This window comes from Engystomops pustulosus, chromosome 6 (assembly GCF_040894005.1).
Source record: "Engystomops pustulosus chromosome 6, aEngPut4.maternal, whole genome shotgun sequence".
Taxonomy (NCBI): Eukaryota; Metazoa; Chordata; class Amphibia; order Anura; family Leptodactylidae; genus Engystomops; species Engystomops pustulosus.
The window spans coordinates 151,648,565-151,660,611 of NC_092416.1; the positions used below are offsets into that span (position 1 = coordinate 151,648,565).

A 12,047-nucleotide genomic window follows, 5' to 3' on the forward strand; every position below is an offset into this window, starting at 1 on the left:
GCCTAACTATTTCTATGTTGCTCATTCTTTAGGGCCAAGTTCTGGCTGGAAGAAGCTGACATATAGAAGGAGATGAAAGAGAGTTCCTCCGACCATTAAAGATGTCATGGGTCAATTACTTGATTTACAGTAAGTGTTGGTATTACCCATTACAACACTGAGCTCAGTCACAGTGTAGACCCTAGTAGCTTCAGTGCTGCCCCATTAGTCAGTGCTGCCCCCAGTAGCCAGTGCTGCCCCCAGTAGTCACAGTGATGCCCCCACAATTAACCTTATTAACAAAAGGCCTCCCATCTTCTTGCTTTACCCCGCTGGACAAAATCATTACAAACACTTTGCAAACAGCACATTTTATTAATAAAAACTTGTAATAAAAGAGAAGCTTTACACAGTATTTCTTGCAATTTAATACAATAAAAACAACGTAAAAAAACATAAAACACTGAAATGTTTGTCTTTGGGGGAGGGAATTATTTTAGCACTTTATGCAGATGAACAGTTAATAAAAATATGAGATGAATACTTGTTTGTACATTAGGAAACACAAGATATTACAAAGTAAGACCTGCTGAAGGGGACGTCATGATATGGGTTTGATGCAACTTCATCTTCCTCGAATAAAAGAACATTGTAGGAAAGTAGTAAAAAATATTATTACAATGGCAATTTCAATATACATTTTCCGCATACAAAAATGTCTGAGATAGCTTCATTAATATCTTACAACTAGAATTTGGGGCAATTTTGTGAGAAAACATTGAATTATGTGAGTTCCAGTCCTCTACCCCTTATATTGGTGACTGTGAAAAATAGGATAAAGGTATCAGCAAAGAATAAAAATAAAAAAACACACTAGCTTCTTTAGCTGGTATGATCAAGGTTGGAAGACCAAGAAGACCACGTTTGCAGATTTGTCTTGAAAGTATGAGATAAAAAAGTTCACAAGTTGGGACCGAGCTATTCGGAGCTGGGAGATGCTGTGGAATCTAAGTCGTCTGCATCTTGATCATTTGGAGACACTGGTTGCCCCCCTTTCACACGTTTCCACTTCATTCTTCGGTTTTGGAACCAAACTTTAACCTGAAAAAACAAGATAAATGTCTTGAAACAAGTATAACATGTCAGTGATAGACTCTCATTGTGGGACATGTACTACGGATACATTGGCACGCCAGATACATCAAGAGGCTAAGACGAGCAAAACTATGTGGGACCTGGCATGGATTAGCAAAAGAATGCAGACGCGGAGCGGGAACACCATGTGCCCACCCCTTTACCGACCACCTCGCCCCACTACGCCCCATCCATGCCCACGTGGCTTGGCAGTGGCATATTTATGATTTTTATATCAAATTCTTGCACTGCACAAGAATATGCGATTATTCCACTGCTTCAGAGCACTGCTTCCAGCTTTTTTTTTTACAGTAGTCCCTAATATTTTCTCAGGTTGGATAAGTTGTTCAAACAGAATAACCACATATCCATAGGGTTCATAGGGCATATGGATATTATTGGGGGTCTGTTATCACATGGGATCTGTGTTATATTATATTTTGTACTCTGTGGTGACTACAGAGGGCGTTACGAATCCTGTAGAGAACTGGTTTTCCCATAAGGGTTTACATTCACCAATCCCCCATCGCTGAGGTTCTGATGCCAAAATTGGAACTGGTACAATATGAGATCATTGAGATCAAAGTCATAAAGGTTTGTCCAGGTCCTTTAAATCCAATATTTCTCCAAGGGGTTTCATCAGTACATAGCACCGTGATCTCAAGACTAAGGGGGGAAATGTATAATGCCTTCCAGTTTTCTGGCAGAGAAGGCATGTATCAAGTCCCATCAATGAATAGGGACAGAAACATTTTATGGCATAATAAAGAGATGATAGCTGAAACCATGTGATCCAAATAATAAGGCACCAGATTGGACCTACCTGTCTTTCAGTGAGGTCAAGGTTCACAGCTATCTCGTATCTTCGAAGCCTGGTCAGGTAATTATGATGAGCAAATTCAGCTTCCAGCTCCCTTAACTGCTCTTTGGTGAAGGCCGTTCTTTCTTTTCTGGCTTTACTATTTGTTTCGGGTTTGGTGATAGGATCTCCACTTTCTATGCAAGAGAAAACATGAGAATATGTAAGAGACTGTTTCGTTCAGTAGAGTTTGTAGACCATATAGTAGAGTACACAGGCCAAACATTTTTCATAATGCTCCAATGTAACCATGTAAGGTGATCCCTCCTCAGACTCCATTGAAAGTTTAAAGGGAAACAGTGATCAACAATTGGCTTAATAAACCGATACCAGAACACCTGCATAACACCTTCTAGTTTTTGTTTCTTTCATGGCCCAGTGTGGTGGCACCATCCAAAAATCAACTTTGAAGTCTAAAGGAGGACTGAAGTCAAGGCTCTGAATGCCTCCTCCTCTGTGATTGACATCATGCATCGGACTTCAGGAGATCTAGTTAGTGATGGTAGATTCCTCCTGCCTGCCTCTGTCCTAATCTGTAATTTAATAATCCTGGAACCCAACCTAACTTGTTAAAAAATGTTATTTTAGTAATATGTAAATAAACTGCAGAGGCTACTGGGAGCTAAGGCTTCTCCACGCCCCAGTAGCCTCTGCAGTTAATTTACCTATTAATACAATACCTTTCTTAACACGTTAGATTAGGTTCCAGGATATGTAAATTACAGATTAGGGCAGAGGCAGGCCGGAGGAATCTACCATCAGATCTACTTCTGATGGAAGATTCCACATGGTAGATTTCCTTTAACAGTTTTTCAGTATGTGGATTCAAAAGGTTAAAAGGAGTTTTGACCCTGAATGTATTTAAAATGGAAGCATAAAGTTGTGTTTAATGGTCCATACAAAAAATATGGTGGTAAATTGTTTCAGATTAAATCAAATCAAAAGACAAGGGGGCGACAGGGCTTTTTTTACTATGAGAAGTGTCAGTCTGTGGAATAGCCTGCCTCAGGCGCTGGTCACAGCAGGGACAGCAGAGAGCTTCAAGAAGGGTCTAGATGCCTTTTTACACCTAAATAACATTGATGGTTATGTTATAACTAAATCCCTTCCTCATCCAATCCCTTCCCTTCCTTGGTTCAACTTGATGGACAAGTGTCTTTTTTCAACCGTATAAACTATGAAACTATGATACTATAAATTGTGAAAAAACTTAAGATAAAGTGTGTCTGGAAGCGGTTTTGAGCTTACAGTACAAGGTAGAAGCATTGATCATTGCTTAACCATACATTTGCCTATCTAGTAAGTAGACTATGATAGAGTAATATTTTACTTCAAGGACTAGGGTCCTAAAGAGTGGCCCTTCAATCCTAAAGGGAACCTGTTAGCAGAAATATACCTAATAAACGACTACCGGTAAGTTGTCAAGCAGCTGAACACCTTCCAGATCATATTTCCTTCATTGCTCAGTGTGACGCATCATCCAAAAAAAAAATCAACTTCGAAGTGAGTGTAAAATGTTGTATGAAGTTGTATGAAGTAAAGGAGGTGGAGAATTTAACATTGAATTCACGCATTCCCTGTCTCATTCCCTGTCTCATGGTGCATGATGTAAGTCATGGGAGGAAGTGTTCAGAGGCAGGGAGAGTTTGACTTCACTGGTAAACTCTCCGCCTCCTTGACTTTATACTATTAATTTACATTTAATTTCAAAGTTGTTATTCCAGGTGATGGAACCATCCTAGGCCATGACAAAAGGTGTAGAGCTGCTAAACAACATTCCGGTAGTAGTTTATTAGGCCACTTTCTGATGACAGGTTCCCTTTAAGTGTTCTCTAAATTAAGTTTCCTCCTTAGTCCCTCCCCTAAATGTTGTAAATGCTGTAGCAAACATCTGGTTGGAAACTACAGCTACACTTAGAGGATGAAGGAGGGACCTTGGAGTAAATCAGTACTGATAGTATGTAACCCTTCAGGATGAAGCAACTGTTCAAGTAGCACTTGCATTGCTGTAGCCTTGAATTATTATACGTATGATTGAAAAGCACTCCAGGGCTGTTACCTAAACATCTGACAAATTTGAAGGGGGGAGATATGAGAATTTGTATGGCTGTTTTCTAGTATCAAAAAATTGTTATTTTCTCCACTTTTTAAGATGTTCCCAAAATATTTAAAGTAAATAAGTGGGAGGATCAAGGGCATTGCACCCAAACTTAAATTATACATTGGGGCACATGTATCATAGTTTCAGCTAGGCAAATTGTCTTTTTTTTGCAACTTTTCTAGTTTTTGCGCCTTTTGTTGGTGCTCTTAAAGTGCACCTCGGTCTGTACCTTTTGCAGTGTGCCTCATGTATCTTAACTTTCCAGATGTTCCGTGCGACTTTTCACCTTTTTTGTGACTTTTTTGCAACTTTTTAGGTGCAAATCTGCACCTGGTCCAGGGCAGGTGCAAAGGAATTTTTTTTTTCATGGACCCGATTTTAACATGTAAATTGGAATCATTTCACATGCTTTAACTGTTTAACATTTTGCACAGTAACCTCTTTCGTCAAAATTCTTAATTTTTTTTTTTATTGGTTATTTCTAAGGGTGAGGTCACACGTAGCGGTTTAATTGCATTTTTAATGCATTTTGAAACTAATTACAACAGCTAAGGGGAGGGGATTTGCCTTATTTCATTACTGTTAACATTTGTGTTTACTAAACGCAATGTAACTGCTGCGTTAATGCATGTGTTAACATTGTGTTTACTATGCGTTTTGTAAATTCAAATGTTAAAAGTAATGAAATAAGGCAAATCACCTCCTCAGCTGTTGTAATTAGTTTCAAAATGCATTAAAAATGCAACATGTTAAATCCCAAATTAACAGTAGTGTCCACTCCTGTATATAACCCCCTCACGTGGCTTGTGTCCACTCCTGTATATAACCCCCTCACGTGGCTTGTGTCCATTCTTGTGTATAACCCCCTCACATGGCTTGTGTCCACTTCTGTATATAACCCCCTCACGTGGCTTGTGTCCATTCTTGTGTATAACCCCCTCACGTGGCTTGTGTCCTCTCCTGTATATAACCCCATCATGTGGCTTGTGTCCACTCCTGTATATAACCCCTCACATGGCTTGTATTCTCTCCTGTATATAACCCCTCACATGGCTTGTGTCCTCTCCTGTATATAACCCCTCACATGGCTTGTGTCCTCTCCTGTATATAACCCCATCATGTGGCTTGTGTCCACTCCTGTATATAACCCCCGCACGTGGCTTGTATCCTCTCCTGTATATCATCCCCTTACATGGCTTGTGTCCACTCCTGTATAAAACCTTCTCATGTGGCATGTATCCTTTCCTGTATATAACCCCCTCACGTGGCTTGTGTCCTCTCCTGTATATAACCCCCTCACGTGGCTTGTATCCTCTCCTGTATATAACCCCCTCACGTGGCTTGTGTCCTCTCCTGTATATTACCCCCTCACGTGGCTTGTATCCTCTCCTGTATATAACCCCCTCACGTGGCTTGTGTCCATGTGGATTTGAGACATTTGCAACAAAAAGTCTCAAAAAGAAGCCAAAATTTGCATCTGCCAGGATAGGAAAAACCTAACATGTATCACAAGTAAAAAGACAGGATCATACATAAGGTGCAAAAACTAACCGCCAAATGTCTCTAAAATACAGAGACAAAACTATGATACATGTGCCCCATTGACTCTACACCAGCTCCTAGTAGAGGTAGACTTCAAGTCTGGCACATGGTCGGGTCCCGAGACGCGGATTACTAGATAGTTGTGACTCATCCGATGCCGGCAAGTCATAGCATAAGGCCGGTCTGCAGAAAGTCGGCCTTCATACATTCCCGTATTCCCTGTAATTTATGCTTATTCCTTCTGAAGGCAGAGAGCTTAATGCTTCCCTATTACATATGAAGTACACGGAGTACGTCTACTTCATTACTCTGATGAATGAAACATAGCGCAGCTCCACATAAAAATCTGACATTGAGGGCTAGCAGGTTTTAGGTTTTTGTACTCAGACAGCCTCCCAGACGCTCGCCGTATGATATCATTACTGCGTTACTATCCTTGGAACTCCTTGACATTCTGCAGCCATCCTTATGGAATATTTTGTCTCATCTGGAGGGTGTTTTTTTTTCTTCCTTTTTTTTAAGACATTGTTTTAAGTGCGAGACTCTTTCCACTGTGTTTTCCTCATGCTCCACATGAAAAGACTCACACATTGGATCACAAATGAGGCAGCATCTGGATTGTGCACAGTAAAGCCGAGCAGAGATCACACCTCAAGCTGCTTCTTGCTGCTCGTAAACCCTGTGATAGTCATGAACCGGCAACAAAATTGCACCTTCTGTAGAGGTGGAAAGAAAAATATCACTTTGAAGTGTGCAAAAATGAAGATCAACAAAATCTTGTAGTCAGGCCAAAGTACAGTTCAGACTAATGGACCTTAGAAGCACCAAGTCTGTCACAGTACTCTAAAAAGCTGACTTTTCCGTTTTCTTTCGCCCAGTTTTTTTTTATATATTTTAAAACGTTAAAGATATTTATTTTACGCTTCTTTTTGATTTTTTTTTCTTCTATTATTGCCACAGCTGACTATGTTGTCAGAAAAAAAAATCCACGGGTTTTCCAGATACAATAAATTACATTGGAGGAGGTGGTGGATAACTAGACGAACACTAATGTACTGTGTTAGGCCAAGGTCAGGGCTTTAGAGGGCTGAACAGGATGCAAGGCTTATCTCTGACTGATTGACTCTGATGGAATTTGTTTCTAAAAAAATTTGCCTAAAGGTCAAAATTGACCATAAATCTATGATGGTTTATATAAAACCCTCCCAAAGTAGCAGTTCTGGTTCATTTTATGCACATGATTTATTTGTCCCAATATTTCTTTGTATAAAGAACCCTTTAGGACCCACAACAATAATAGAAACAGGGGCCCCAAAGTCTCCTGATTTAAAGAAGAAGTGGTGGGCAGGTGTGACCACCCCTCCATTCACATAAATGATGGAGCATTGTACTTGGTAAAATCTATCAGACACAGGGAACTAATCAACCAGTAGCTATGAATGCCCATTGCCACCCCCTTTACATTAAAGGGGTTGTCAGGAATTCGTGCCAGTACTGCAGCACAGCTGTGTAGATAATACCATGCACTACTCTTGGTCGGGAAAGGAGCTATATTTGGATGAAAGCAGCCATGTGTGTATTGGGGGAAGCGGTGTGGGGAGGTACTAAGTGAACATGGGCAGATTTTTTTTATTTGAACTAGACCATGAAGGAGCTGTTTCCTGAGGGTGGGGTGGGGATGGGGGAAATAGCCACTCCCAGGTAAAGACAGTTAAGTAAACTTTAAACTAGCATACTTTTTCCTGAAATAACCAGTTTTAATATAAAAACACCTTGTCCATGTGCATTCTATTATTTATATGGGGCATGGGGGAACTAGAAAAGGGGCTCCTGGTGACAGGTTCCCTTTAATTCCCCCCTCTGTCGGCACACTGCCGACTGGATATATTAAGCAACCCAGTCTCTTGGTATATCTGGAGGTGTGTGTCGTTGGAATGAAATTTCCACTTAGGTTAGAGACCCTTATAGGGCTTCCAAAATTATCTTTATCTGCATCAGAAACTCAGAAACTAATGTAGTTTTTAGATGTTTTATGTTTCCACCGTACCCTGTGTAGTTGCATGCTCAAGGAAGGGCTGTCACCGCATAGACTGCTCCATGTGCCGTATCGTGACTAGGAGGCAGTACAGAGCCATTCTGTGGACGTGTCCTCTAACACTTCAGCTTCTGAGAAATTCATTACACAGAATGGGTTTGACTCTTTTTTTATCACTCGGTTCAGTTTATATAAAACAGTATGTGGTATATTTGATACTTGAGCATTGGCACACACTGCCGAAAATGTGAACAGATTTTGCCCCTCTTTTGGCACCTGTATCAAGTTAGTACCTTGGCTCGCAATGATTATGACTCTTAAGCACAGCATCTTAATGTAGAACACATGTTCGTGTGATTCAAGATGTTGAGTATATCATTAGCAGCGGAGGAGATGCCAACAATATGATATGTCATGCTAGACCCTTCAGAAGGCTAAGCCAGGTGGTTCTCTCTGAAGGTGTCAAATTCTAGAAGGTAGCCCGCTTCTCTCCGCATTGACCCTCTGCAGGTCACAGTGGTGCAGGCAGGAAAAACAAAGTGAATGCGACCTTATGTAAAAGCCATGAAAACATAAAAAAGCTAAACATTTTAACATAAAAAAAAAAAAAAATATATATATATATATATATATATATAAATAGAACACATCAAAAATAGCTGGACAAGCTGGACGTCGCATGAAAGCCGGCGGGGCTGTGCCAAAATCCGATCACATACGACACAATCCCCAATTAAATACTTGTCATAGTGCTCAAAATCCGAAAAATTCTGAGAATCTGACGGAATTGAGTTCTGCGGACCCTTAGTTAATAACCCCCAATGTGCCTAATAGGAACAAAATCAAGTGTGCAGGTATTGGATATCATAGGCCCTCGATAAAAAAAAAAAAAGGTTCTGAATATGGTACCGTACATCTACACTAACCGATGCTGTTCATTTTTAAAGGGGTTGGCCACTTTACTTCATGTTTTTTGTAATGAGTGTGTAAGTGGGGGGGCAGGATATGAGGTAATTTACCAAAATACATCTGTTCATAGTTCTGCTCCACTTTCTTGAAATGTTAAGTCAAACCCCCTGGTTCAGTAATTTCTTTTACCAAATTTTGTCCATAAAATGGTAGGAGTTGGAGGGTCATGTGATCCTAACTGTACATGACCAAGTCCATCTGATTTCCAGGATTTATAAATTCTACCATAAGGTGATTTTAAGAACAGGATAACAAGTGATGAAATAAACGGCAATTCGTAACCAGGGGATTTACTTTATATTTCAAGAAAGCATTACAGTATTAATAGATGTATATTAGCAAATTACTGAATATTCTGCCTTCCACACTTGTGGTAAAGTGGCCGACTTCTTTAAGTCATCGATGAGGCCAATGTTTAGCTTGAGGCCACATACAAACACATACAAACACATAGGGGCTTATTTACTAGGGTCCCATGGCCGCATTTCCGTTAGGTTTTCTGACTTTTAGGGGATTGCTCTGCCAGGACAGCCATTTAGAAGGACAGCACCGGCTTTCATGTGCCAAAAATGGGGGGGGGGGGGGGCAGGTCGTCGGACGATCCAACGGATTCGGACTAAGCGCAGGATTTAACATTTAAATTGTGTCGCAAGACAATACACTTACATGCACCAGGAAGAAGATGGTGAACTCCTGCGGACCTGAGCGGGGAAGCGGCACATGAAGGATATCGGGTGCACGATCTTAGTGAATCGCACCAGAGTCCATGATTGTCAGACAATGCATAGCAGGGATCGCAACAGGACCGGGTAAGTAAATATGTCCCATAGTTTTTCTAGTTTATTGCATAATAAGGGGCTTTAAGAAATGGGTAGTTATTAGAGATGAGCGAACATGCTCGTCCGAGCTTGATGCTCGGTCGAGCATTAGGGTACTCGAAACTGCTCGTTGCTCGGACGAATACTTTGCCCGCTCGAGAAAATGGCAGCTCCCGCCGTTTTGCTTTTTGGCGGCCAGAAACAGAGCCAATCACAAGCCAGGAGACTCTGCACTCCACCCAGCATGACGTGGTACCCTTACACGTCGATAGCAGTGGTTGGCTGGCCAGATCAGGTGACCCTGGGATAGACTAGCCGCTGGCCGCGCTGCTCGGATCATTCTGTCTCTGGATGCCGCTAGGGAGAGAGCTGCTGCTGGTCAGGGAAAGCGTTAGGGTGTTCTATTAGCTTACTGTTAGGCAGGAGTGATTCTCAAAGAACCCAACAGCCCTTCTTAGGGCTACAATAACGTTCTACTTTTTTTATTTTAATTTGCATCTTTTACCATTTTGTGAGGAATTAGCAGGGGGACTTGCTACCGTTGTGTTTAGCTCTTAGTGGCACACATATCCATAGCAAAGACCGAAGTGGGAAAATTCAGTAGGGGTTGGATTTCTATTAGGCAATAACTCAGTGTCATCTCATCTGGCATAGTAGTGTGCTTCCTTTGATACTTGGCTAGAAAATAGCCATAGGAGAATACAAATAGCTTCTTGAAGCCTACAGTAGCGTTCTATATATTTGATTTCTGGTTGATCTGCTGGTGGCTGTAGTTTCTGCAGTGCATGTACTTGCCAATTCTGAGCAATTTGTAGTGAGACTTGCGACCGCTGTGTTCTGCGCTTAGTGGCGCACATATCCATAGCAAAGGCTGAAGTGGGAAAATTCAGTAGGGGTTGGATTTCTATTAGGCAATAACTCAGTGTCATCTCATCTGGCATAGTAGTGTGCTTCCTTTGATACTTGGCTAGAAAATAGCCATAGGAGAATACAAATAGCTTCTTGAAGCCTACAGTAGCGTTCTATATATTTGATTTCTGGTTGATCTGCTGGTGGCTGTAGTTTCTGCAGTGCATGTACTTGCCAATTCTGAGCAATTTGTAGTGAGACTTGCGACCGCTGTGTTCTGCGCTTAGTGGCGCACATATCCATAGCAAAGGCTGAAGTGGCAAAATTAAGTAGGGGTTGGATTTCTATTAGGCAATAACTCAGTGTCATCTCATCTGGCATAGTAGTGTGCTTCCTTTGATACTTGGCTAGAAAATAGCCATAGGAGAATACAAATAGCTTCTTGAAGCCTACAGTAGCATTCTATATATTTGATTTCTGGTTGATCTGCTGGTGGCTGTAGTTTCTGCAGTGCATGTACTTGCCAATTCTGAGCAATTTGTAGTGAGACTTGCGACCGCTGTGTTCTGCGCTTAGTGGCGCACATATCCATAGCAAAGGCTGAAGTGGGAAAATTCAGTAGGGGTTGGATTTCTATTAGGCAATAACTCAGTGTCATCTCATCTGGCATAGTAGTGTGCTTCCTTTGATACTTGGCTAGAAAATAGCCATAGGAGAATACAAATAGCTTCTTGAAGCCTACAGTAGCGTTCTATATATTTGATTTCTGGTTGATCTGCTGGTGGCTGTAGTTTCTGCAGTGCATGTACTTGCCAATTCTGAGCAATTTGTAGTGAGACTTGCGGCCGCTGTGTTCTGCGCTTAGTGGCGCACATATCCATAGCAAAGGCTGAAGTGGCAAAATTCAGTAGGGGTTGGATTTCTATTAGGCAATAACTCAGTGTCATCTCATCTGGCATAGTAGTGTGCTTCCTTTGATACTTGGCTAGAAAATAGCCATAGGAGAATACAAATAGCTTCTTGAAGCCTACAGTAGCGTTCTATATATTTGATTTCTGGTTGATCTGCTGGTGGCTGTAGTTTCTGCAGTGCATGTACTTGCCAATTCTGAGCAATTTGTAGTGAGACTTGCGACCGCTGTGTTCTGCGCTTAGTGGCGCACATATCCATAGCAAAGGCTGAAGTGGCAAAATTCAGTAGGGGTTGGATTTCTATTAGGCAATAACTCAGTGTCATCTCATCTGGCATAGTAGTGTGCTTCCTTTGATACTTGGCTAGAAAATAGCCATAGGAGAATACAAATAGCTTCTTGAAGCCTACAGTAGCGTTCTATATATTTGATTTCTGGTTGATCTGCTGGTGGCTGTAGTTTCTGCAGTGCATGTACTTGCCAATTCTGAGCAATTTGTAGTGAGACTTGCGACCGCTGTGTTCTGCGCTTAGTGGCGCACATATCCATAGCAAAGGCTGAAGTGGCAAAATTCAGTAGGGGTTGGATTTCTATTAGGCAATAACTCAGTGTCATCTCATCTGGCATAGTAGTGTGCTTCCTTTGATACTTGGCTAGAAAATAGCCATAGCAATAGGATAGGATTGTTTGGTTCTAAAAACTCAAAAAAAAACAAAAAACACAAAAAAAAACAAAAAACACAAAAAAAACACACAAAAAAAAAAAAAAAGTAAAAAAAAAAAAAAAGTTATAACTCTCATTTTAAAAATGTTTAACCCCAGGGCTAGGGGTAGAGGACGAGGGCGGGGACG

General features: G+C 41.1%; 1 protein-coding gene across 1 annotated transcript in view; it reads right to left on the reverse strand.

Moving 5' to 3' along the window:
- Window positions 1-395: 395 nt before the first annotated feature.
- MEOX1 (mesenchyme homeobox 1) overlaps window positions 396-12,047 on the reverse strand; it is a 49,544-nt gene continuing 37,892 nt past the window's right edge. The window contains exons 2-3 of the mRNA XM_072113676.1: window positions 1,937-2,109; window positions 396-1,080 (exon numbers count right to left, since the gene is read on the reverse strand). Of these exons, the coding sequence (XP_071969777.1) occupies window positions 958-1,080; window positions 1,937-2,109 (296 nt within the window). The 3' untranslated portion in view covers window positions 396-957. The remainder of the gene's footprint in view (window positions 1,081-1,936; window positions 2,110-12,047) is intronic.